General features: G+C 37.3%; 5 protein-coding genes and 1 long non-coding RNA gene across 10 annotated transcripts; 3 read left to right on the forward strand and 3 right to left on the reverse strand.

Annotated features, from left to right (window-relative positions):
• Window positions 1-9: 9 nt before the first annotated feature.
• Window positions 10-5670, reverse strand: LOC109187591 (beta-galactosidase-like). Its single transcript, XM_019337820.1, has 19 exons — window positions 5313-5670; window positions 5128-5223; window positions 4937-5049; window positions 4779-4845; window positions 4593-4685; window positions 4329-4472; window positions 3787-3875; window positions 3514-3619; window positions 3346-3433; window positions 2775-2893; window positions 2520-2684; window positions 2254-2426; window positions 2017-2126; window positions 1803-1912; window positions 1593-1703; window positions 1393-1503; window positions 872-1080; window positions 451-790; window positions 10-369 (listed from the first exon to the last, which is right to left on the reverse strand). The coding sequence occupies exons 1-19, from the start codon at window positions 5484-5486 to the stop codon at window positions 259-261; spliced, it is 2529 nt and encodes an 842-aa protein (XP_019193365.1). The 5' UTR covers window positions 5487-5670; the 3' UTR covers window positions 10-258.
• A 1605-nt stretch (window positions 5671-7275) lies between these two features.
• Window positions 7276-11169, reverse strand: LOC109187599 (mini-ribonuclease 3). Of its 2 annotated transcripts, none has more exons than XM_019337835.1 (8): window positions 10862-11169; window positions 10594-10715; window positions 10168-10257; window positions 9588-9640; window positions 9293-9395; window positions 8801-8906; window positions 8060-8133; window positions 7276-7686 (listed from the first exon to the last, which is right to left on the reverse strand). In XM_019337835.1, exons 1-7 carry the CDS (start codon window positions 11076-11078, stop codon window positions 8102-8104), a joined length of 723 nt encoding a protein of 240 aa, XP_019193380.1. In that variant the 5' UTR covers window positions 11079-11169; the 3' UTR covers window positions 7276-7686; window positions 8060-8101. The 2 variants fall into 2 exon arrangements, with proteins under 2 accessions (XP_019193380.1, XP_019193379.1); XM_019337834.1 differs by having other exon boundaries at window positions 8060-8145.
• Window positions 11170-12871: 1702 nt separating this feature from the next.
• On the forward strand, window positions 12872-13102 carry LOC109187605. The gene is made up of 3 exons (XR_002055284.1): window positions 12872-12963; window positions 13043-13045; window positions 13088-13102. It is a non-coding gene; the product is annotated as an uncharacterized LOC109187605 (long non-coding RNA).
• A 363-nt stretch (window positions 13103-13465) lies between these two features.
• On the forward strand, window positions 13466-17240 carry LOC109187596 (DEAD-box ATP-dependent RNA helicase 20). Its single transcript, XM_019337827.1, has 10 exons — window positions 13466-13671; window positions 13816-14072; window positions 14512-14691; window positions 14793-14954; window positions 15093-15247; window positions 15363-15455; window positions 15886-15971; window positions 16087-16313; window positions 16494-16727; window positions 16895-17240. The coding sequence occupies exons 1-10, from the start codon at window positions 13616-13618 to the stop codon at window positions 16954-16956; spliced, it is 1512 nt and encodes a 503-aa protein (XP_019193372.1). The 5' UTR covers window positions 13466-13615; the 3' UTR covers window positions 16957-17240.
• Window positions 17241-17971: 731 nt separating this feature from the next.
• Window positions 17972-20405, forward strand: LOC109187603. Its single transcript, XM_019337838.1, has 3 exons — window positions 17972-18122; window positions 18250-18435; window positions 19929-20405. Exons 1-3 carry the CDS (start codon window positions 18080-18082, stop codon window positions 20225-20227), a joined length of 528 nt encoding a protein of 175 aa, XP_019193383.1. The 5' UTR covers window positions 17972-18079; the 3' UTR covers window positions 20228-20405.
• Window positions 20406-20475: 70 nt separating this feature from the next.
• On the reverse strand, window positions 20476-22841 carry LOC109187598 (calcineurin B-like protein 3). 4 transcript variants are annotated; one of them, XM_019337833.1, is made up of 11 exons: window positions 22641-22789; window positions 22360-22531; window positions 22162-22244; window positions 21823-21882; window positions 21611-21719; window positions 21473-21525; window positions 21222-21302; window positions 21098-21154; window positions 21042-21061; window positions 20692-20773; window positions 20476-20599 (listed from the first exon to the last, which is right to left on the reverse strand). In XM_019337833.1, the coding sequence occupies exons 1-10, from the start codon at window positions 22677-22679 to the stop codon at window positions 20719-20721; spliced, it is 729 nt and encodes a 242-aa protein (XP_019193378.1). In that variant the 5' UTR covers window positions 22680-22789; the 3' UTR covers window positions 20476-20599; window positions 20692-20718. The 4 variants fall into 4 exon arrangements, with proteins under 4 accessions (XP_019193378.1, XP_019193376.1, XP_019193377.1 ...); XM_019337831.1 differs by having other exon boundaries at window positions 20476-20618; window positions 21042-21154; window positions 22641-22841; XM_019337832.1 differs by having other exon boundaries at window positions 21042-21154; window positions 22372-22531; window positions 22641-22813.
• Between the last annotated feature and the right edge of the window lie 174 nt (window positions 22842-23015).

Below are 23015 nucleotides of genomic sequence, written 5' to 3' on the forward strand. Positions count from 1 at the left end.
CCACTCTTATAATTTGTAATTTTATGATTATTAAATTAATGGTCTGATTAATTTGGCTGGGGTTGCCTCTCTAACCAAATTAATTATGCGTCTGTATATACATTGATGAACACAAATGGTGGTGTGTAACTATGGAGGAAGAAGTGTCTTCTTGCTTCTTCAAAAAATGGAACAACATGGTAGTACAATGTAAAATTTACTGAAAATTGTTGGGTTATGTCAGGGGGTGACTGTCCCTTTCCTTCCTAGGTTGATCCATCAACTGCAGACAACCTCAACCGCCACTTTCTTCATCACATTCGGACATGGATCCCCTCCAAATGCTTCTGGTGTTACAGGCACCGTGCATGAATTCCACCCCACACAATACTGCCACACAAAACATGACTTTTACTTGTGAGATAGAGCAGATGATGATGATATTAAGCTGATAATGTCATGAAATGGTACCTTTTCGAAAATGTCGAATGAGTGGAAGGCATGGCAGCTTCCTTGTTGGAAGTCGCCGCATATACCTTCTGGGGTTCCAAAGCTTGCAAATTTGATGGCAGTGATATTCTTTCCGCCATGGCCGCAGGACAGGTGGACTTTGGGTCTCAGCGCTCTTTCTGCTTTGCCAGAAGCTTGCATCTCCCAGTTCATCAACTGGGGCTGCCATTCAAACATCTGTGCACACACACTCGCTATTTCTCGTTTTAGCAACGAGATTCCATAGGGATTTCCTCCCCATTCCTCGAAAATCACGAGCAGATTGCCCGTTGGGCGTAGCCAGGACCGGGGAACATGGTACCTTCAAAGTTGGGTTATGTCAGTTTAAACTTTTAGTTGAAACGAAACACGTTTGATTGAGAATGGTATCCATCGATCTCACCATCTCTGTGAAGCCTCTCCACAGTTGCTTAGGCACTTTCTCTCGTCAAACCAACCTGCATAGTTGCAGAAACTGCAGCCATCGTCGGGCGCTTTGTTTCCAGGCCAATGGCGTCCAATGCTGTTACCGTTTATCCATACTTGGCCTTTGCTCATCGTGCTCATGTCCAAAGCCAACGGCTCATCTCCTTCCGGAGCATCAAATGTGGTCTAGAGAACACCAAAAACGTGTCTCAAAGAACTAAACAACATATTACTAAGGTTCTTGTTGAGTTTGTCTGGTATTAAGAATATGAGTCTGATAAGGAATAGGAGTGAAGCGGGTTGGATTAGTCCCATTGTATAGAGATTAGATGCTTATAAATATGTTGATTGTATCCTATCAAGCTATCACCACTATCACCATCACAATTAATAAAAGAATAATTTCAATCTGGCTAGAAAATGTTGTCAACTGGATTAATGAGATGCAAGTGTAGTAGGGAGGGAGATGACGTGATGGAAGGGGCAAAGGGTGCATACCTTATACCACGTCAGAGGTTGTTTTTGAGACACAAAAGAACCTTGAACCCACTCAACCGAAGAGATCCCGCTAAGTGAATGAAGATTCAGAGCTTCACCTTCAAGGCCAATCTGACAAAAGATCTCTGGTTAGTCGATAAAAAGCAATTATAAACCATCAGAATTCAATTTGAATGTGTATCCAAAGCCTGAAGATCAACCTTGTAGGACCATTTCTGCCATGTTAAATCTCTGCTTCCCTCATTGAGGCCACTAAGTGTAACCGGGCCAAGAACACCAGCATTCCATGTCTCAAAATGAGGGCCGACGTTCTGGACAAAAAGATGTAAGAAAAACAAACTTCATTTATTCATCCATGTTCGTTTACATAGAGCTAATGGGACAGTAGAAATCTCAGAGAAAGAACAAACCGGAAGGCCAACAGCAATGCTCAACAGTGAAATTTTATTGACACCTGCCCGAAGATTTACACCTTGACTGAAGGTCAGTTTCGGGTTCTCCAAACTCCCATAGGCCGATCCTGCCAGGCCAAAACATTGACGAGAACAAGTAAATAAAGTGAAAAAACTTACACCATCACGCCAAATAAAGTCACAAAATTATGCATAATGCATCAATGTGTACCTACTAATTGACCATTTATGAAAACATGTAAAGCGTGACCAGCAGAGAAGACATTAAGCCAAGGCGTATTTCCATATTTCAAGAACCCTTCGCCTGGATTGATCCTGACACTGGTATTGAAATTGTTAAGAGTCTCACATTGATAAAATAAGAGAGAACATATGAGTTTATAAGACCATGGATTAGACTAACTAATTGGTTAGATTCAATCTTTTAGTAATTTTTAACAGAACTTACTCTGTCATGTACCACAGATAATCAGAAGCGTCTCTCGTGGTGTTAACCTGCTCCAGCAACCCAACAACTGTAAATGTCTTGTCATCATAAGACGGTGTCTCTTCATTATATGACTGCCAAGAGAACCCTTGGTCAACAGATGTCATCGTCATTTGTGTGGTTTGGGCACCAACCTTCACATTAAACCGAGTTTGATGTCAGTGTGTCCAAAACCGCCTAAGAAATTATATAAAAGGGGGCGTTAAATCGTTAATGCGTTATCTCACCCTTGCAGTATTATACACAGTGTTCTTGCAGTCCGGGAGGATGCTGATGGACCACGGGGGCAAGTGATAATGCATGTCCCCGAAAGCCACTTTACCAAACGAATGTTGATCGTGGTTTGCAAGGAATGCAGCACAAGCTCCAGACTTTGATTTGAAAACACGAGCCTAGGGTGAAAATGAAACATAAGGATTAAGGATGTTTGCCTATTCGGGAGCACAACAAGTAGCTTCGAGAGAGTTTTAAGCAAGCCAAACCTCTTGATAGGGTCCAAGCGATGTTATAATTGGATCTCCAGATACTAAAGCTGGCTCACACAGCTTTATTGCTCTATGAAGGTCTTTCAGATGACCCCATTTAGGTTGCCGTAATAAACCTTTGACATCAATGGAACTTCTGAGTTTAACATACTTTTCTTATTTCAAAATCGGCAATTTTAAACCAATAAAATCTTGGATTATTGTGGCCCTGTTTGGTAAAAAATTGGCCTATAGGCCGATTTTGGCTTATTTGACCACTATTAATTGTTTGATTTAGTTAAAATATCAATATAAATGTTTGGTTAATTAGCTTTTTGCAACTCTAAAAGGCTAAAATTCAAAAAGCTACTCCAAGCAACTTTTTCAATTAGCTTTTTGAGAGAAGAAATTATACCAAACAGATATTAGCTAACAGCTAATTTACCAAACACTTTTCTACAATCAGCTAATGTTATCAACTATTTATACTCTCTAATTAACACAATAAGCTAATAGCTAACAGTTATCAGCTAACAGCCATTTTACCAAACAGGGCCTGTATGGTAGTGTTTGGTGAATTTGTACTTACCAAATTCATCAAGAGGAGCGTCGTAGTCATAGCTAGTGGAAATAAACGGACCTCCAGATGTCCTACCAAAGTTTGTGCCCCCGTGATACTGGCCAAAACAAAACCATTTGAGTCGGGAATGTACTTTCACTAGCAACCAAAAAAAAAAAAAAAAAAAACATCGATTACCATATAATAATTGATGAAAGCACCCCCGTTCATTATGAACTTTGCAACTGAATAAGCCATATCCTCAGCTGGACGGTAAGGAACTGGACCTCCAAATTCAGTAAACCTGCAAAAACGATTAGCTATAATATGGACTTTGACATCTGAAATTCTTTTTAGAAGGAAAATTCATTAATCCCGATTGCCAGAACTTATGTTAATAGATTATCGTTATAGCTCATGAAAATAAACCATCCCCGGAGACCAACTACATAAAGTAAGCACGCAAATTACCAGGCAGTCCAGGCTTCTGTCCACATCTTGGGTTTATTGGCTTTATTCGGGGAAAAGTAGTCACAGTAAAAACCATTGCAAGAATTAATCTGGGAGGGGGAAAAATAGTCACATCAAGCAGTTAAAAGAGTATACTTATTAGCGAAAGGAAAACGATATTAGTAATTTAACAATTCAAAATGGGGATAAAGCATATGTCTTACCAGTTACAGAGGAGGAATAAATCAAGTATAAGAAGATGGACATCAATAAACATTGCAGCAGTCATTACAATGATGACCGCAGTAATTAATACAAAATATTATCATCTAAGATTGGACCATCAAACAGGCTCTGATACCATGTTATAATCTCACTAAAAGATTGAATCTAACCAATTAGGTAGTCTAAAAATCATGGCAGGCCATGTGAAGGGGCTGAAAGAAATGTAAGCAATCACATGGTCATCCATGGGGGACAGCTACTCCATCAGAGATGCAACAAAGCTACATAACAAACAAGAATCGGAACAATTGAGATCGACATTCAATAGTGACACTTACAATTGGATCGGGGGCATCGTCTTGCTTGCACATGACCCACGGTACACCTATGTCGAGATCCACAGCCATTTTGGCCGCCCACTGCGCATAAGCTTTACCCGGTTCGCCCAGTTCATACTCCATCGGTCCATATTCGTTCTCAATCTGTCATTGAATTTCGAGAGAAACATATTTTCTTAGTATAAAGCCAAGCAAGCTACAAACTTTATAGCTGAACAAAGTGAAACAATGCCATTGAGCAAAGGAAAATGTTCATCTAATTACCTGGGATAAGATTATTGGACCACCCTGAGATGCATACAGCCTTTCGGTTTTCATCATATCGACAATCATGGTTGTGAACTTTTGCATTGCAGACTTTTGAGACAAAAAGATCACAACCCAAATTTAGGAACCAATCAAATTAAAGAACATGAATCAGAATCATCAGTACAAGGATGTTTGCCTAACCTTGAAAGGTTCATTATCTGTTCTGAAACTAATCCCTGGAACAAACTTCAGCCAAACTGGAAATCCCCTGAGAGTGACAGAAGCAAAAACATTTCAAGACTCTGACTTTATTTACTCCCAAAATTGAATCATCCATCCTATAAATTTGTAAAGATTACCCAAAATTCCATTCCCCACAAGCATAAGGCCCAATCCTGAGATGAACATAAAGTCCAGCTTGCTGTGCCAGCTTAATGAACTTCACAACATCATACCTGTCCTCAAAATAATACTGAAAAAAATCCCCAGAAGAAAATCAGTAATTGAAGAAACCAAACCCCCTTCAAAGAAAGGATGATTCTTTACTCACTTTCCCAGGTTGAGGCTCATGCCCATTCCAGAAAATATAAGTCTGGATCACATCCAATCCTCCTTCCTTAGCTTTCTGCAGAAGATCTGGCCACATCTGCAAACCAAACAATCAAATCATAGTACCCACAAATACCCATTTGCCCAAGATCTTCAAACCCAGAAAGTACATATATAGTTATATACCTCAGGTGTGCTTCTGGGGTAGTGAATGGATCCAGAAATAAGGATCTTTCTGTGGCCATTGATGATGAAAGCATTCTTATCATAGGATACTGAAGCATTTACAGAAGAAAACCAGGTGCCCAGTAACACCACCCCTACCACCAACACATTCCACATTACAAGGTTCAAACCCATTGCCCACCACCACCGTCCACGGCCAGTCCGCCACCCACAAATTAAAGCGCCTTATTCTTTGGCGCTTTATTCTCCACTTCTTTTCTTTTTTCCCCTACTATGGAGCATTAGAATACAGCTGTTATCGTTGTTGTCGTACAAGTTTCTTTCTTTCCTCTTTTCTTCTTTTATTAATATTATATTTATATTTATATTTATATTTATATTTATGTTATCTTGTTTTTATCTCCCGAGAAAAGGTACTTGCTGATGCGCCCATGTCAGTGTTGTTTGTGTACTGAGTGAGAGTGAGCGAGTTGGTTGGGTGGCTGCTGCCATTATTACCAGTCAGCACACAGTTTAAAGCGAAAAGTGGGGCCCTCTGGACCCACCTAAACGCGACATTTTGAAATGGGGCCCGCCCGCTGCTATGAGTCCGCCGTTCACACTTGCGCGAGCCGTCATCCTGTGACCAATTTCATTTTATTGATGAAAATGTGATTTTTCACCATTCAATTATTACTATTTATAACGGTTTTACTTTTTTTTTTTTATCCATCCAAAGGTCTCATAACTTGATCCAATAAAGTTATGCAAGGATAAATCATAGTAACATAATAACTTATTACCAATATAATGGTGCTACTCACTAGATGTGAGGCTTTATATTATCAGCTAACAATTAATTTACTAAATACTTTTTATAATCAGCTAATTTTATTAATTAGTTAAACTCACTAACGCAATCAACTAATAGTCATTTACCAAACACCTCAAAATATATTTACAACACTGTTATATGTGTTGCACAGCTATCCTTGCAACACCATAATTACATGCACAAATTAACCCAGAAACCAAACTGATTATTTAGTGTAATCATTAAGTAGATTAATTGTGGGTGTAATTAATATATTAAGCTTAAAATAGCACCGCTCCGGGAACATGCAAGCATGTCTTCAATTATGTAATGATGATGAAGTGGAAGGCCTTGCTGTCAAAATGTCAATTGTCAATTTGTCATTGCGCCTTTTCAACCTTTATTTGTACTACATTCACATTCTATCACAATGTAGCTGCTGTATACAAATGTTGGAGCAGGACTGCAGGAATGGTGGGACATTGCTTCTCTATGTTCATTGTTATTTAGTACTACTCCGTAATATTTTTGTGCACATTATCTTCTTAATACAATTTATCTTTTTTTTAATGATTTGTAAATGATTACATAAAATTAAGTGATATATACAATCACTTTTTTAGTGGATTTTATTCGATTCTTCCTACTTGATATTTGAGTATGCTTCTTATCGGAATGGAAGGAATAACGTAAAGAGACAAAGTCGAATCCGCAGCTCTGTGTGTGAAAAAAGATCCTCATAAACCGGCCAAAAGTGCCATACCCAAAAAAAAAAAACATAAATAAATAAATAAATTATTTTTTTTTAAAAGAATTATTAGCGATGGGCTAAAGGGGCCACATCCCATCGTCTCCTTTCAGTCAAAGTATTGCCAGCTTCCACTGTTCACACATCACAAGACAGTGAGAGACAACTACTATCCGAAAAATACCACATTGAAGTCTCACTTTATACTCCTAATTTTTATTTAACCCACAAAAAAAAAATAAAAAATTGTTAAAACCCGTTACATCAAAAAGTAAAAGTAAAATTGAAGGTTTGAAAATAGTAGAACTCCTACTCAGTTTAGGGATGGCAAGGCGCCTATCCCGATGGGGCAGGGAAAATTGACATTCCTACCTCAATTCCAGAATAAAAGCACTCTAAAGAAAGTTCCAAAGAAGTTAGAATAGAAGTAACTGCAGGAAAATTTACTAATTGTGATAAGCACTAAATATACATATAAACATTACCTGTCTCAGTAACTTGTAGTGTTGTTGTACTTTCTGTTACATGTCTACTTTACCTCTGAAAATCCATCTAGGCATTAGCCTATAAAGAAAGTCCACAGACCACAGGGCAGCTTATGCATTCAAGTATCAAATTGGCAAAGCTCTATGCAGCTGGAGTTTTGTGATGAGTTATGCTTTCTACTAGTTGGAAGGGGGGAAATGAGTTAGCGGGCTTGCATGTAGATGATTCGTTGCAATTTTGGTCCTAATAATCTCGAAGAAGCCTACCACTTGGATGTCCTCAGCTACTTAAAGATGCAGGTACCAATTTTATTCGCCGTTGTGGAGTTTTTGCCTGTCATATGATGGCTGCAAAATAAAAACAAGGTAAGGGTAATATACACTACAAAACGAGTCAAATTAGTCTCTCTAAATTCAATTTTTACACAAAGCATAATTGTTGGGAAATGATTAAGGGATTACTTAAGGAGTTAAGGCTTTTTCTTTGCCTTTCAGTTGTTTGATGCATAATAATTGCAAAAAGCAGGACCATCCTTGAGCATTTTATTTTTTTAGTAAAATGGATATTAACTATTAGTTCCGTGCTTTTCAAGCTAAGTTTTTGAGCACACATGCATCAAGTGTTATTACAAGCTCATGTAAGACAGAAACCTGAAAAGGTTAAAGGGAATAACAAGCTTGCTAAAGTCTCAAGAAACAATGTAGATGTGCTTAGACAAACCTGCTTCGTGATGTGGTAATCTAAAAATCTTTCCATATTTCTTCATGCTACTTGCTGGACGTCATTCTCCAAACCTGTACAATCACCTAGTCAAATTATATGCACTATGTCAATTTTATTCTTTTCTCATTCTGAATTAACTAGAGCTGAACAAAAAGGGTTGAAAGAATATTATGGAGTACCAAAGAGCCAGCCATATGGGAAAAAATACAAGGCAGCAGTCCAGTGAAGATAAAGAGGGAAATGATAAAAAACCATATTTTATAGGCAAGGTGTTATGAACTCAACGTCACAGGCAAAAAAAAGAAGGAGAATGAACAATGGCAGAGACTGGTTTGGGTTTTCTTGAGGTCCCAGAACTCCCTATTCCCTTTGCTGGGACAAAATTCTGCTTGCCTTTCATTGAAATTGGTTCCCCTTTTTATAGGGTAAACACAACTACTCATAGAATGGCTAAAATCCACCAAATAAACTAAATAAGCTAAGCTAAGTAATCTGCTAAAATCTTCCAACTAAATAATGGAAGTAACTATAAAGCAAGGTAATAAGTTTCCAAAAATAAAAAGGACCTTGTAGTCCAATGGTACCACGTTGCTCCCTTATGTGGGAGGTGATAGGTTCGAGCCTCAGTGGAGGCATTTGATGTAATTGGGTATCCCCCTTCCTATAACATTATCACTTATAATATATTAATTTGAAGTTCAGCTTATGCAGAAGTTTGGATGTTAAAAATGAACTTACCATTTATGTTCTCCAGTATATGTTGGGACGAAGCTCCAGTACAGAAACCTAACTTAAGCATGATCTCTTCAAGCCGCTGCATATTTGTCAGGTATAAGTAACCAATCTGCAAAAGAACAAAACTTAATTACTAGAAAAATAACATCATGACAAGCATCAGAAGTATAAAAGAAGACTCACAAGACAATTGCTCTGAAAATTTATATCAGAGTCAGAAAAACAAGATGTATCATCAAGTACGAACTACATATTTAGTGCCAAGCAGCAGCAAGGGCCAGAAACTACTCTACTAGTAAACCATCAAGTGGAAATATTCTCTCTAAATTTCTTTCAATCAAATTGCCAAACTGATAAGACTCGTTTGTATATAGCATGGGTTTCATGAATTATATCAAGCATTTCATAGACTTAAAATATGTCAAGAGAAGTGTTCATTTATCAAGATATTCATAATATCCTACATATTCTTTGAAGTTGATAGGAGGAACTAACAAGTGTTTCAAGTGATGATGCACTATTGTAAACAGCTACACCAGCACGTTTTTTAGTCCTTGTTTTCCCAGAACCAACATTTTTCCCCCAACGAAGCACTGCCCTGAAAAATAGATAAATAAATAAAAAGGCTGTCAGCCTGTCATAGAATCTTGATTACTCTTCAGTGTCATTAGATTGTCATAGGCTCATAGCATAACCTTGAAAGTTCATTTTTCACCTGGAAAAACACAAACATGAAGTACATATCTGTATGTGTTAATATTGAAAGATACCATACAAATACACTACTGACCTTTCTTCTCCTGATAAGAAGTTGTCATTGATAAGCTTCTGCAACATTGCATCCTGAAATACAGCAATCAAAGAATTCGCTATTTCACCATTGAAGAGCTTTAAACATACATCCAACTAGTCTATCTCACATAACTGAACTTTAGAACACCCATAAGCAGTATAAAGTCACAAGAATAAGGAAGTAAATATCAGGAAAAGCAATAGTAGCAAGATTCTTTGGATTAGGTTGTAATATGAATACCTCTTGAAATAAAACCGTGCTAAAATGGAAATTATGAGCAACTGAGCAAGGTTTGACAAGGAGTAACTAGGCAATATGAATCGGTAGCAATATCAAATATGAAGGATACATAAGCAGTAAACACTGTATCAAGAAGATATAAGTGCTCATCAGTGGAGAACAAAAGTTCAGGGAGATAATGAGCAAATGGAGATGCATTTGATAGAAAAGAAGTTACTGATGGAAATAATCAGGTAAATCGTCAAATTATCAAATTCAGTGTAAACCACAGTCACCCCAGTCCCTGGAGTCACAATATAAGTATATAAAATGTTAAATCATGAAAGAATATCCATACTTGAGCCTCACAACGAACTACTGCCATCACACGCTTATTGTGTTCTTCGATGTTCAGTGGTGGGAACAAGAAGTGCCTTCGAGCATATAACTGCAAACAGGAGTACATTCAAAGCAAGATTTACAAAAACATGCTGCATAATCAATTTAAATTTAATTAAGCATCTCACTCAGTGGAAACTATGTAAGAATCATACAGAAAATTTGCACTAACTAGAGTGAATTTGCTTGCTTTTATGCTCACTGGTAATTTGGTATTATCAACTAAACTATGAGATAACTTTTTGGGATTTTGCCATCATTTTCCTCACCCTAATTTCCTATTGTGCACATAAAATCGCATAATTCCTTATCTTTGAAATGGTGCCAACTTAATTGCCGGGGATCATTGTCAAAAGACCATGAGCTAAAAGGCTAAAATTCACACCTCGAAGATGCAATCTCCGATGTAAGCCAGTGATGCTGCATTGAATGCTGACCGGGGCTTCTCCACTTTGGGCGGATTCGGCAACCATGTCTCATATCCCAAATATGTTTCAGGAAATTTGCCTATTACCTCAAATCATTAGCATGAATTAATAGCTAAAACGAATAATAATCCAAACACAGCCATATACGAGTGACTATGAATGTATCTACTAGATCATAGGAATATTGAACCGCGAAGTTTGAGGTAAGCGCATAGTAGTTAGTACCGTTTTTTGGTGTAGGAACGTCGCGTCTAAGGAGGTGTGAAATTGATATCTCTGGACGGTTGTTTGCGGTGGAAATGGAGGCTGGCGGTGCAAGAGGAAGTGCGTCAGAGCTTTTGGGATAGGTGCGGTGAGGATTGTAAGAGAGTCTTTGCTTTGTGTCCACCGAGGAGGCCCTCACCATCGGCGAGAGAGATAGCACGGATAAAGCAATGGTCATGGCTTCGGGGTTTTAGCCGCGCAAGCAAAATCTCAGCTTTTGGGATAGGGCGGATAGGCGCGGACCGTGGGGGCATGTCTTACTTTGTGCAACGATGGAGTATTTGAGCCTTTTTTTTTTTTTTTCCTAAATCCTAATCCTAAATATAATAATTGTTTATAGGGAAAATTGCACTTTTCGTCCCTAACGGTTGGTCATACTCATTTTTCATCTCTAAGTTATTATTGGTGTTGCATATTTCGTCCTTTACTAATAAAACATTAGGGACAAAATTTATAATTTTAATATAACTCAGTGACAAAAAGATAACACAAAATGACGAAAAGTGCAACGTAAATGATAATTTATGAACAAAAGTGAGCATGGTTAACACTCATAGACAAATTTTACAATTACTCTATAACTTATGGACGAAAAATACAATTTTTCCTTGTTTATTTAAATGAACTGTTCTTTTTTTTTTTTTTGTAATTTTTTCCCTATTTTATTGTTTATTGTTATTTCTAAACATTATCGCTTTACTTTATATTTTTCTTAAAATTCATATGCACATGGTAAGAATTTCAGCGCTGGATGAATTGTCAAAAGTTTTATACGCACTGGTTTGAAGCCCACCTACCGTTAATTTGAACAATTAAACATCACATTTTAATTTACTAATTTTTACCATTTATGAAGTGGACTAGCCCTCCATGCATCAATGAATCATTTTGTCTTCGAGGTGTACAAATTTAATTATTCTCCAACAATAAAACATATTATTTGATGAAGCAAATTAAACTTTATTGATCCAAACAAATTCACACCACATGAAATGTCCATAACAAATCATCATATGAAAGCTAAAGAACTACATAATACATAATATACAATTGTCATGATTCTATAATTTTATAATTTCATGAAACTTTTGCTGCATAAATATTGCTTTAATTCACATACAGATTGCCACGAGAGCAGCAAAGCCAACATTATGTAGAACATGAACACTTACTCCACTGGAATCGATGCTACTATCAAACTCATTCAAGATTGAAATTGATTTTTTGATGTTGAAATCACCAACTGCATATATTTGGCCAGCATCTCACGTAACTTCGTCAACATTGTAGAGTATTGAAGTAAACACATCAAACGAGTGATTGACATCAATTGGTCGAATCTCATTAGTCAAGATCTTTGATTCCTAGGTGGTGTGACATTATTGATAATGTATCCAATACATGTCATTTATGATCGTGCTTGAATGGGTATAGAGGCATAGTTCATTAGGTTTTGGAAGTAAAACATGTTTATTTGATTACTTATCGTCCGTTTGAAAAGCAGGAAAATGACTTATGGAAAATGTTTTTTAGAAAATAAGTCATTTTTCAGAAAATATTTTCCTTTCCGGTGTTTGGTTGCACAACAGAAAATTATCTTTGTGTGTTTGGTTCGTTTTTCAAAAAATGAGCAGGAAAATGAAAAAATTCAAAAGAAAATAATTTTCATTTCTTCCCAATGAATATTATAATATTCATTTCAACCCAATAAACATTCATTAAACAGTAATAATAAGTAATCCAAATCCGGCGATGGTGTTAGTCTCTAAAATATTCATTTCAATAATTATAAGCATAATTTTTGACAATTGTCCAGACTTCATCTCTCTACCGATCATCTTTTCCCATAAATCATCTCTTACTGCAAATTGATTTATGGTGTAGATACAAATCAGATCCCGCGGTGGTGAACAATAGATCCGGCTGCGAAGCAGCATCCATCGAACCTTTGTCTCCCTGTTTATGGACCTGGGTTTCTTCATCTGCCTTCCTCTCCGGCGAGTCCTCCGTCTCCGGCGTACTCTTTGCAGCGGCAAGCAACAATGGTGTCTCTCTCGTTCGACGTATACAAAGCATCTCCGGCAATGCAACAACGGATCCAGCGAGCAGTCCAATGGCGTCTCCTGTTTTCCGGCGAAGTAGTCTGTGTGGCAGTAACGACGAGCAAATCGACGGCGGTGGTATTAGTCTCCGACGGTGCAGTTTCTCTTTTTGGTGTTGATGGAGGCTGGAGGTTTCTAGCTATTGAAGAGAAGAAATAGTGGAAAATGACTTCCCAAGAAAAAGGGGAAGTCATTTTCTAAAAAAGAAAGCTTATTTTTCATTGACTATATGGTATTTTTTTTTTTTTTTTGATTTCCATTTTTCTGACTTAGTCAAATACCAAAAATCTGGAAAATGATTTCAAAAAATCATTTTTCAAGTTTCTAAACACACCCTTAATGTGGTTTATGCTTTCAAAAAATAACATAAAAAGGTCAAAGAAACCCAATACATTAGAAAATTATACAATGGAACTCAAGTATGAGATATTAAACGTGTCGTACACATCAATTAATTACTACTCCATGTATCGATATATCGTCCGAACGTCACCACAAATACATAGCTCACTGCCGGGGCGACCGTAGTACACGGATTAAAAGAGCCATCTCTTTAAACCATCGATATCCCTCGCCGGAACTTCTCCAGAGCTTGCAGTCAACAATACGTTCAATGAGTAGATACGATAGCCGCGCGGCGGACCCCGGGTCGTATCGAGACCGACGAAGGTAAAACCCTAGCTAACCAATGACCAATTACATGCTCAGTGTCTCTGTAATTTGATTTTTTTTTTCATTTTAGCCTGAACGAAATTAGAATTGCGAGGGAATCGTTGTAATGTTTGCTTATTTCGTTTGGGGGATGTTTCTCAGCGACTCTGGCTTTGGCGGTGGATCGACATACCGGTCATCTTCAGCAAGTAGGAAAGACTATGAGGGCAGTGAGTCGCCTCGGAAATTGGATTTAGACGGGTTGACCCCGTTTGAGAAGAATTTCTATGTCGAGTCACGGTCAGTTGCGGCAATGACGGACAGCGAGGTGGAGGAATATAGGCTGCGACGGGAGATAACGGTAGAAGGCCGTGATGTGCCGAAGCCTGTGAAGAGCTTCAGTGACGTGGGGTTTCCAGGTATGCACTTCTGAGTTCTGAACACAATGTAAATTTTCCAAGTGGGAGCTTGATGTGAAGTATAGAACTAGGAGTACAAGGTATAATCATACCGAACTGTTTGCCAATAACACTAGTCTGGTGAGACACAAGTTGTGCTTTCTGAATCAATTATTGAATCCTTGCGTGGTCTACTGGGATGTGCAATTTGGAAGAATTAAGCTTACACACAATACATTCAAGGCTATTCAGTGATTATATTTGCAAATTGCAATAGAATAGTCATTGCACTATGTAAAAATATCCTTTTTGCTGATAGTTCATAGAAGAATCTCTTAATTATATTCACACTAATTACATCTATAAATTGCAGTTGTTCTTGACTATTCAGACCCAGTTGCTTCATTTACCAAATAGTTCTTCCTAATCACTATATTTCCTTCCCATGTCATATTTTCAGAATATGTTATGAAAGAAATTGAGAAGGCTGGCTTTACTGAGCCTACACCTATTCAATCTCAAGGATGGCCTATGGCCTTGAAGGGCCGTGATCTCATTGGTATTGCAGAAACAGGTTCAGGGAAGACAATAGCGTATCTGCTACCCGCAATTGTGCATGTCAATGCTCAACCATTTTTAGGTATTTATTGTTATTCAGTATATCCCAATGACATTGCCACACTTGTCTATTAGCTAGAGTGACTTAATTCTTGATGTAACACTACTTCTTATGGTATAAAGCGCAAGGAGATGGTCCTATTGTGCTAGTCTTAGCTCCAACTCGTGAGCTTGCTGTTCAAATCCAACAAGAAGCTACTAAATTTGGTGCTTCATCAAAGATTAAGAACACCTGCATATATGGAGGGGTTCCAAAGGGGCCCCAGGTTCGTGATCTTCAGAAAGGTAGGTGGTGATCTGCTCAAGACTTTACTTCTATCTCGTGATGTGATGGATCGGGTATATCCTAGCTTCTTCCGTTCTCAATTTATATTATTATTTAAAACCTAATAAATACACATATAATATGTTAATTTGCTGCAGGTGTTGAGATTGTTATTGCTACACCTGGAAGATTGATTGACATGTTAGAATCTCATCACACAAACTTGCGTAGGGTTACATATCTTGTATTGGATGAGGCTGATCGTATGCTGGACATGGGCTTTGAACCTCAGATCAGAAAAATTGTTTCACAGGTTTGTTTATAATAGAAACTTCATCCATTGGGATAGATCTTATGATGATGTGTGTGTGAGTGTGAGTATACAGTTTTCGGTCACCTGGCACGCTGAATTTGGTTGTGTTGTGCAGATACGGCCAGATCGTCAAACTCTGTACTGGAGTGCTACATGGCCCAAGGAAGTTGAGCAACTTGCTAGGCAATTCCTACATAATGCATATAAAGTAAGTTTTCTTTCAAGTTTCAAATGTATGATGGTTACTGTGTTTTGACTACAAATTCACTCCAGAGGTTTTTTTTTTTTTTTTTTTTTTAATTAAAAATAATATTCATAATTCCTTCATATCAAATCCCCTGCTGTGTAGTTCAGGTAAATTAGGTCTATATCATCTACATCATCATAATCTGGCTTGATATATCATTTATGAACTGTTTGATATTCGCACTTCTATTAGTTATTTATGACAGTTTATTCGTTGGTAAGGAATTACATTTCGTAGAAATTTGTTTTTACAGCTTCATATTATTAGTTACAGCTTCTTTATTATTCTACATAAAAAACTATGATTGCATGAAAGTACAATTTCTTCACACCTGTGCCTTTACTTGTCATTGATATCCTTCCCTTTACTTTTATCCTTTTATTCTGCTCAGGTGATTATTGGTTCGGAAGATCTGAAAGCTAATCATGCAATTCGCCAGCATGTGGAAATTGTGTCAGAAAGCCAAAAATATAACAAGTAGGGTTTTCTCTGACCTACTTGTTGTTTGATCGCTTAAAGCTTTTGACAAATATGCTTTTCATCTGTTTGGATTGTTGATTTAAACTGAAGCTAAATTTCTTTGTAACCTCAGATTAGTGAAGTTGTTGGAGGACATTATGGATGGTAGCAGAATTCTGATATTTATGGACACTAAAAAAGGCTGTGATCAAACAACTCGGCAATTGCGGATGGATGGTTGGCCTGCACTTTCAATTCATGGTGATAAGAGCCAAGCAGAAAGAGATTGGGTCCTCTCAGAATTCAAAGCTGGCAAGAGTCCCATAATGACAGCTACAGATGTTGCTGCTCGAGGCTTAGGTATATCTTGCACTAACAATCTCAATGGTAGTCCTTTCTGTAATTTTGTTTCAGTTTTTCCATGGTTAAGTGTAAAGAAAGTATAATCCCCCTGTCAGTTTGAGAAAATTTCTGGAAAGAAATTTGTAGTTGTTGATAATCATTTTATATTCTACTCTTTAATTGTTTGGCTGCTTGCAGATGTGAAGGATGTTAAATATGTCATCAACTACGACTTCCCAGGATCCCTCGAGGACTATGTTCATCGAATTGGTCGGACAGGAAGAGCAGGTGCCAAAGGAACAGCTTACACATTCTTCACAGCTGCAAATGCGAGATTTGCAAAAGATCTTATTCATATTCTTCAGGAGGCTGGGCAGAAGGTCAGTCCTGAACTGGCAACCATGGGACGCGGTGCTCCTCCTCCTCCTCCAGGTTGGTCTATTTATTTGTTAATCAATCTTTGATGCAGTGATAATCATCCCTTTTAATTATCATTTACAGTAGGAAAGGGACATGCTATAATACCTCAAACTCGCATTTGTTAATTATTGCCTTAGCTTTTTCTTCCACTTTGGGTAACGGTTTTCAATTAATTATAGGAGGCTATGGCGGTTTCCGAGATCGTGGTCGAGGTTATGGAGGTGGTCGCCGGTGGAATTGAGGTTGAGCTGATGGATTTCCATTACAATCACCTGCAAATTGGCACATCACCTGATGGGTATCCACCCCAGCTATCACTAGGACGAAGACTCAGAGTCTGTTATCTCATTTTTGTTTGGTGCATCTTATCCTGACTCGTATTATATTTCAGGGGAGTTGATGGATACCTTAGTTATGAAGACTCATTTATCTTTCTTGTATCATATTTGACCCTTTGTATTTCGATCAAGTGAAACATTAACGAATTTTTATTTATATTTTAATAGCGAGTAGACTTTGTTTTCTGGTTGCTTTCAAGAAAGATATTCGTTTTTTTCTCTTTTTAGTTTAATTCAAATAAACATATAATTAATTATAAAAGAACGACTTTTTTTTTTTTGAAAGTTACTGGCTCTATTACATTGTAGTATCTGTTCATATACTTTCTCAACCTATTGAAACACAAAGAACCAATAACGCCTCCACTGAGGCTTGAACTCGTAATCTTCCAAATGGAAGTCCAACCCGGGTAACTTTCAAAAAAAAAAATTATAAAAGAACGACTTTCATATTTAGGAAGTAATAAAGATGAATGGACTTAACTCATAGTTCAATAGGTAGCAGGCTCTATTTGATGAGAAGAATAGTTAGGAAGTAATAAGTTCAATAACATATTTAACTCCTGAGTAAGTTGTGGGGTTACGAGGTGAATTTTGTCTTTGTCTTTTATCAGTTAAGATTATTGATTTTATCCTTTGTCGGTTAAAGGTTAAACTCAACGAAAATTATAGTGCTATTAACATTTTCATTTTTCATTCTTTAATATGTCACAATATAATTATAAAATAAAAATTATAAATTTACAAGTAATTTAAAAAGAATTAAGAAGAAAAAAAATACGGAGTAATTATTTTTTTTTGAAAAAAAGTTACCGCGTCATACCATAGCCATAGGGAGTGAAAGAGGGTAGAAAGACAGTTAGAAAGTAACCCAGAACGACTGCGTTTCACTTCAGGTATACGCTCATTTGGGTGAGATGAAATGGAAGTCGTGAGAGTGACGGCAGAAGGCGGCTGACGATCTCCTGTGAGCAGAGTGAAGGGCGATTCTGTATCAAAAGAAGAAGCGTGTGAGAAGGAAGAAGGATGAGTGAGGGGACGAAGCTCTACATGAACAAGCCTAAGAAATGTAAGTATTACTCCGTATTAATTACTATTACTACACTGTAATGATTTTTATAATAATCCAAATTTAATCAATCGTTATGATGATTAATCCATCACTTTGTCTCTATATGTACACGTATGAATTACAGCGCAGCTGAAGCAAAAAGCATCTTCTACTCAAACACCTTCGTCGTCGTCGTCATCATCGATGGCGTCTTCAACTTCAACGGCGGCGACTAAGCCCGCACCACCTTCTCCGCCGGCAAAGGAACCGTTCCTTCGGCGTTACAGGTTCATGTTGCCTATGCTCTTGGCCGTTAATCTCTCTATCGGAGGTTCCTCTTCCACCTCTCTCTCTTTCATTTAATTTTCTGCGTATGTGAATTTTTCCATGTGATATGAAGTTAATTGTATTCCGAAAGTTTTGAGACTTTGTAATAGATCATTGCTTGTTAAATTACACTTATAGTGTTTGTTGACTAGGTTTGATGGCATGTTTTTCTGCCTACTATTAGGCAAAATTGAATTGAATGAAATCTGTTCTGAGTTAGCTTCTGTACATCCCATTGGACTTCTTTGTGTTTTTTAGAGGGTGCATATTTTTTAAATCAGCGTTCTTAAAAAGGATAAACCATGAAATTTGTTTGTTTTTACCTTGTTTACCTCTTTGTCTGCTTTAGATGCAGTTAATGTTCTTTGTTGAATCTGCTGCCCTGTAAATTTCATTCTTGCTTAGTGTTTCTAGACCTTACAAGCAGTTATGGTTTAATTTGCTGATCATCTACTAATGTTAAAAGCTAACAAAGAATGTGAATATTCTATGTAAAGGAAATGAATGTGGTTTTTTGAATTTTGAATCATCGGGAATTTATTTGCTATAATAGTATTTATTGATTTAGTGGACAAATGAATTCAATAAAACTGCTTTGCATAATATTTACCTTGTTATGTGAACACCGTATTAAGGGATGGACTCTGGCGTCTATTTGGTATTCATCTTTTACGCAGAATGTTGTCCATCCAGAGCTGAAGTCTGCTATAACATTTTCTTTAAGTCAATGTCTTTGGGGGAGGATGCTTAATGCACCATCCTAAACCTATCTTCCTTGATTTTTTCCCGTGTTGTCAATGTGCTATTATTAACTAGGAAAGTGAAGAACTTACCAATTGGCGAATTCTATTCGGAGCCTTCACTTAGAAGTTAGACTTCACTAAAGACAGGAATTATGTGGGAGCTCAACCTTTTTCTATATATTTGTTCTTAGACCAGCATAGTAAATATATGGGCATGATATCTGAATCCGGCTGAATTGACAAGTAGAAATTCCTTCCAGTGACTTTATGCCACTTAAGCTTGATAGTCTCCTTTTCATCATTGCCTTGTATTAGCGTCTAGTGTTTGACTTAAAACCTCTTACGGGAACATACTACCATTGTAAAGTAAAAGTTGTTGTTGTTGTTGTTGTTTTTTTTTTACTTGGAAGTATTATCTCTTTAGTCCAAAATGATGCACCTGATTAACAATAATTCTCGTATGGGGATGGTTTGGATAAGAGTTGCCTGTGCTATGGTAGTATGATGTTTACTCCTCCATAAGACTTCTTGCTTTAATTTGTGTTGCTTTTATACATTCCATAACATTATCAATTATTGTGTATACTGCTTGTGGTTGTATCTATATCAGTGTGACATTTGTATCTTTGCAAGTTGTTTAAGGCTGCTGTAGTTTTCTTGAACTATTTCTTGGGAAGTTATTCAACCTTTTCTTATTTATTTACTCATCTTTATATCTTCATGGTAAAATGGCTTGATTTCACACAATTTGTAGCCTACCTTTACATGAGGACAAAAAACAAAGACCCTGTCATAGAAATGGAAGAAGTTCCTAGTGCTCCCCTGGTGACTGCTACCGAATCTACTAAAATTGCTGAGAAGCTTGTCACTCCACCCGTAGTGCAGCCTGTTATGGAACCAATATCAGATAATGATAAGCGTGAGATATTCAAGTGGATACTGGAAGAGAAGAGAAAGCTGAAGCCAAAAGATCCTGAAGAGAAAAGACGCATTGACGAGGAAAAAGCCATTCTTAAACAGTTCATTAGAGCCAAGTCCATCCCGAGTTTGTAAGTATCAAATAAACGTAATCCATGGAAATTTATGGCCCGAATTTGGTGAAGTTTGGAAGTTAACAGGCTGGATTTGATTTCTCTTCAGATTGTACTTTCTGTTGAACAGAACACTCCTTTCTGTTATGTTGGTTGTGTAGTATTGTTTCAATTTTACTTCTGAGAGCTTTCATCACAAATCATATTAGAAATTGGCATGATTCCCTTTGTCCCTCTTGCAAAGTTAAGAATTCTGGAAGTACAAAATCAACAAAAATATAAAAATTAAATTGAACAAAATAATCCAATACATAAACCTCCCAAATATTACAATCTGTCAACAATTGGACATTTTAATCCTTTCTGCATTCAGTTGGATGCTTTACCTGCAATCCTGCATTTTCATCAATGGTCTGTTAAACACATTAGACTGCTCCACATAACATATATATGAAAGAAAAGAACGAGAGAAGAAGAAGAAGATACCTTCATAAATGCATGGATGATGTGACATCAGTCATCAACTTCAGTGTTGAATATAAAACTAGGGAACACTGTAGTTACATTCCTGCAGGCAAATAGTCAAGTTGAAAACACTGTGAAACTCGAGAATTAGTCAATCTTGATGAGATTAGGCTTTCTCGGCTTCTCACATAACCTTTTAGCCTACCTAGATAAAGAAAATAATATGGAGAAATAATCGCCATTTTTTTGGTTTTAGTGGGTTGATTAAAGTGTGTTCTTAAGCCAACCAAATACAAATGTATGCTAGCTAGTTCAATATATTGGATATTTAGTCATAAGTAGTTAGAAGTGTGAAGGGGAGATCACATTACTTGAGCTGAGAAAGAGTCATATTCTTCAACAAAGTCGGGTGCCTAGCAACCAGGGTTCTCCAATCGTCTTTGTTGATCTTACCATCCATATCACTGTCAGCATCCTCAAATGTCTGCAAAAGAGAATCACCATCAGCTTGTTGCAGAAATAAACGCAGAAAACACTAGAGAAAATCTTGCCTTTTCTATAATGGCTTCAAGAGCATCGCTTGACAGAGATACACCGGTCTCCTTTAAGATGGCAACCACCATTTTTCTGACCTAACAACTGATTACCCTTAGTGACATTCTACATCAATGTTATTGTTCTAGGCAAATGTCATCAAACTACTAAGTAGCATACTCAGCTAATTCGACAAAACTAGGTAATGTCTGCCATACAACAAAAACTCATTAGGACATGCTGTTCGTTTGTTCATGAATATACTCACTTCATCTGGGCCAATGTATCCCGTTTGCCTCAAATCATAGAGCTCAAACGCAACTGCCAGAATCCAGACACAAATGTAGTGTTAATGTAAAGAACGCCTTTCATCGGGGCATGATGGTAAGGCTATTCCAATACTTACAATCAATCTTTTTCTCCGTTGGAGTATTGGGATGGAATATACTCAGTGTGTGAACAAACTCATCGAACTCAATGACTCCATTTCTCTTCTCATCGAAAAGATCAAATACCTAGATGGAAGACAAACATCAACAGAAAATCGATAAACAAAACTTCCTCAGCAGATTGAGAAAAGTTCTTCAGAGTCTACGTTTCTATGCCCCAAGAATGTACCCTATCCAGCATAATGTTCTCCCTCGTATTTGTATTGAAGAGTGCCAGCTGAAACGCCTCCTTCAAAGTTTGGACAAGAAAATCAAGGATGAAACGCAAATCATTACATAATGTATGACAGTAAGAATTGAAGCATGTGCTCCATCTCGACTAAAAGCTTAAGCTGATAGTTGGATTGCACATTAATGGTTATATGCTCAACAGTAAGAAGCCATAATTATCAAAATCTTGCAATGATATACACTCGATCAATCAAGATTCAAACAGCATAAATGCAGATATGCACAAACTATAAACTGCAATTAGCTCAGAATGTAAGCAAATGTTCCAAGAGAATACCTTGTGTATGCGGCCATCATCAAACACTGAACTGCTCAGCTTCTTGTAAAGCTCATACAATGCCTCGATTTCATTAACCGAAACTGTGTAACATTGATCATATGTTCCAGAGATTAGACCCTTAAAGCTCAGATTTCAAATTCATTATTCCAGAATCATACTGCATTATTAGCATATTCAAAGAAAAGGAAGTAGTACAAGGGGAGTCACGAGAGAGGCGAACAAGATGATTGAGAGAGAAAGAGAGCTTATCGGAATGGTGGCGGAAATGGAAGCAACCGGCTAAGCTGAAGAAGAAAGCCCTAACCAGAGCGATGAATGGCGTGAAAACCGCCGTGCACAGGTCGAGCGAACTTGATCCTCTCCGTCTCTGCGCCCAAAGAAACCACAATCCTCAAAATGAAATCGCCCAGAAAGCAAAGAATCTCAGGTTCAAGATATAGTATTGAAAATGTGAGCTTTTTTTTTTTTTTTTTTACCCAGGAAGATGAACTAGAACCAGAACCAGAACGATTCATTCCCTAGCTGGTATGGTGCAGAAGAACAGTCACATTCAATGTTGTTGAAGTTTTTTCACAGTTAATATTTTACAGAGACCAAAAGGAGATTGTGGACAAGAATGGGATACTGACACTCTGACTGGAAGATAAGCTGATATACATTGCGCAATCAATCATTCATGGGCATCTGTACAGCATAGCTGCAATTATTGCCATGGAAGTTGATGTGATGGGGTAAAAGACATGGATAATCTCAAAACCGCACAAATGATATTTTGTTTCTCCTGGATCAATTCTGACACGTTACCTGAGAAATAATTTGCATTCTATAAATTAAACCAATTTAGGATTTTT

This window comes from Ipomoea nil, unplaced genomic scaffold, assembly GCF_001879475.1.
Source record: "Ipomoea nil cultivar Tokyo-kokei standard unplaced genomic scaffold, Asagao_1.1 scaffold1421, whole genome shotgun sequence".
Taxonomy (NCBI): domain Eukaryota; kingdom Viridiplantae; phylum Streptophyta; class Magnoliopsida; order Solanales; family Convolvulaceae; genus Ipomoea; species Ipomoea nil.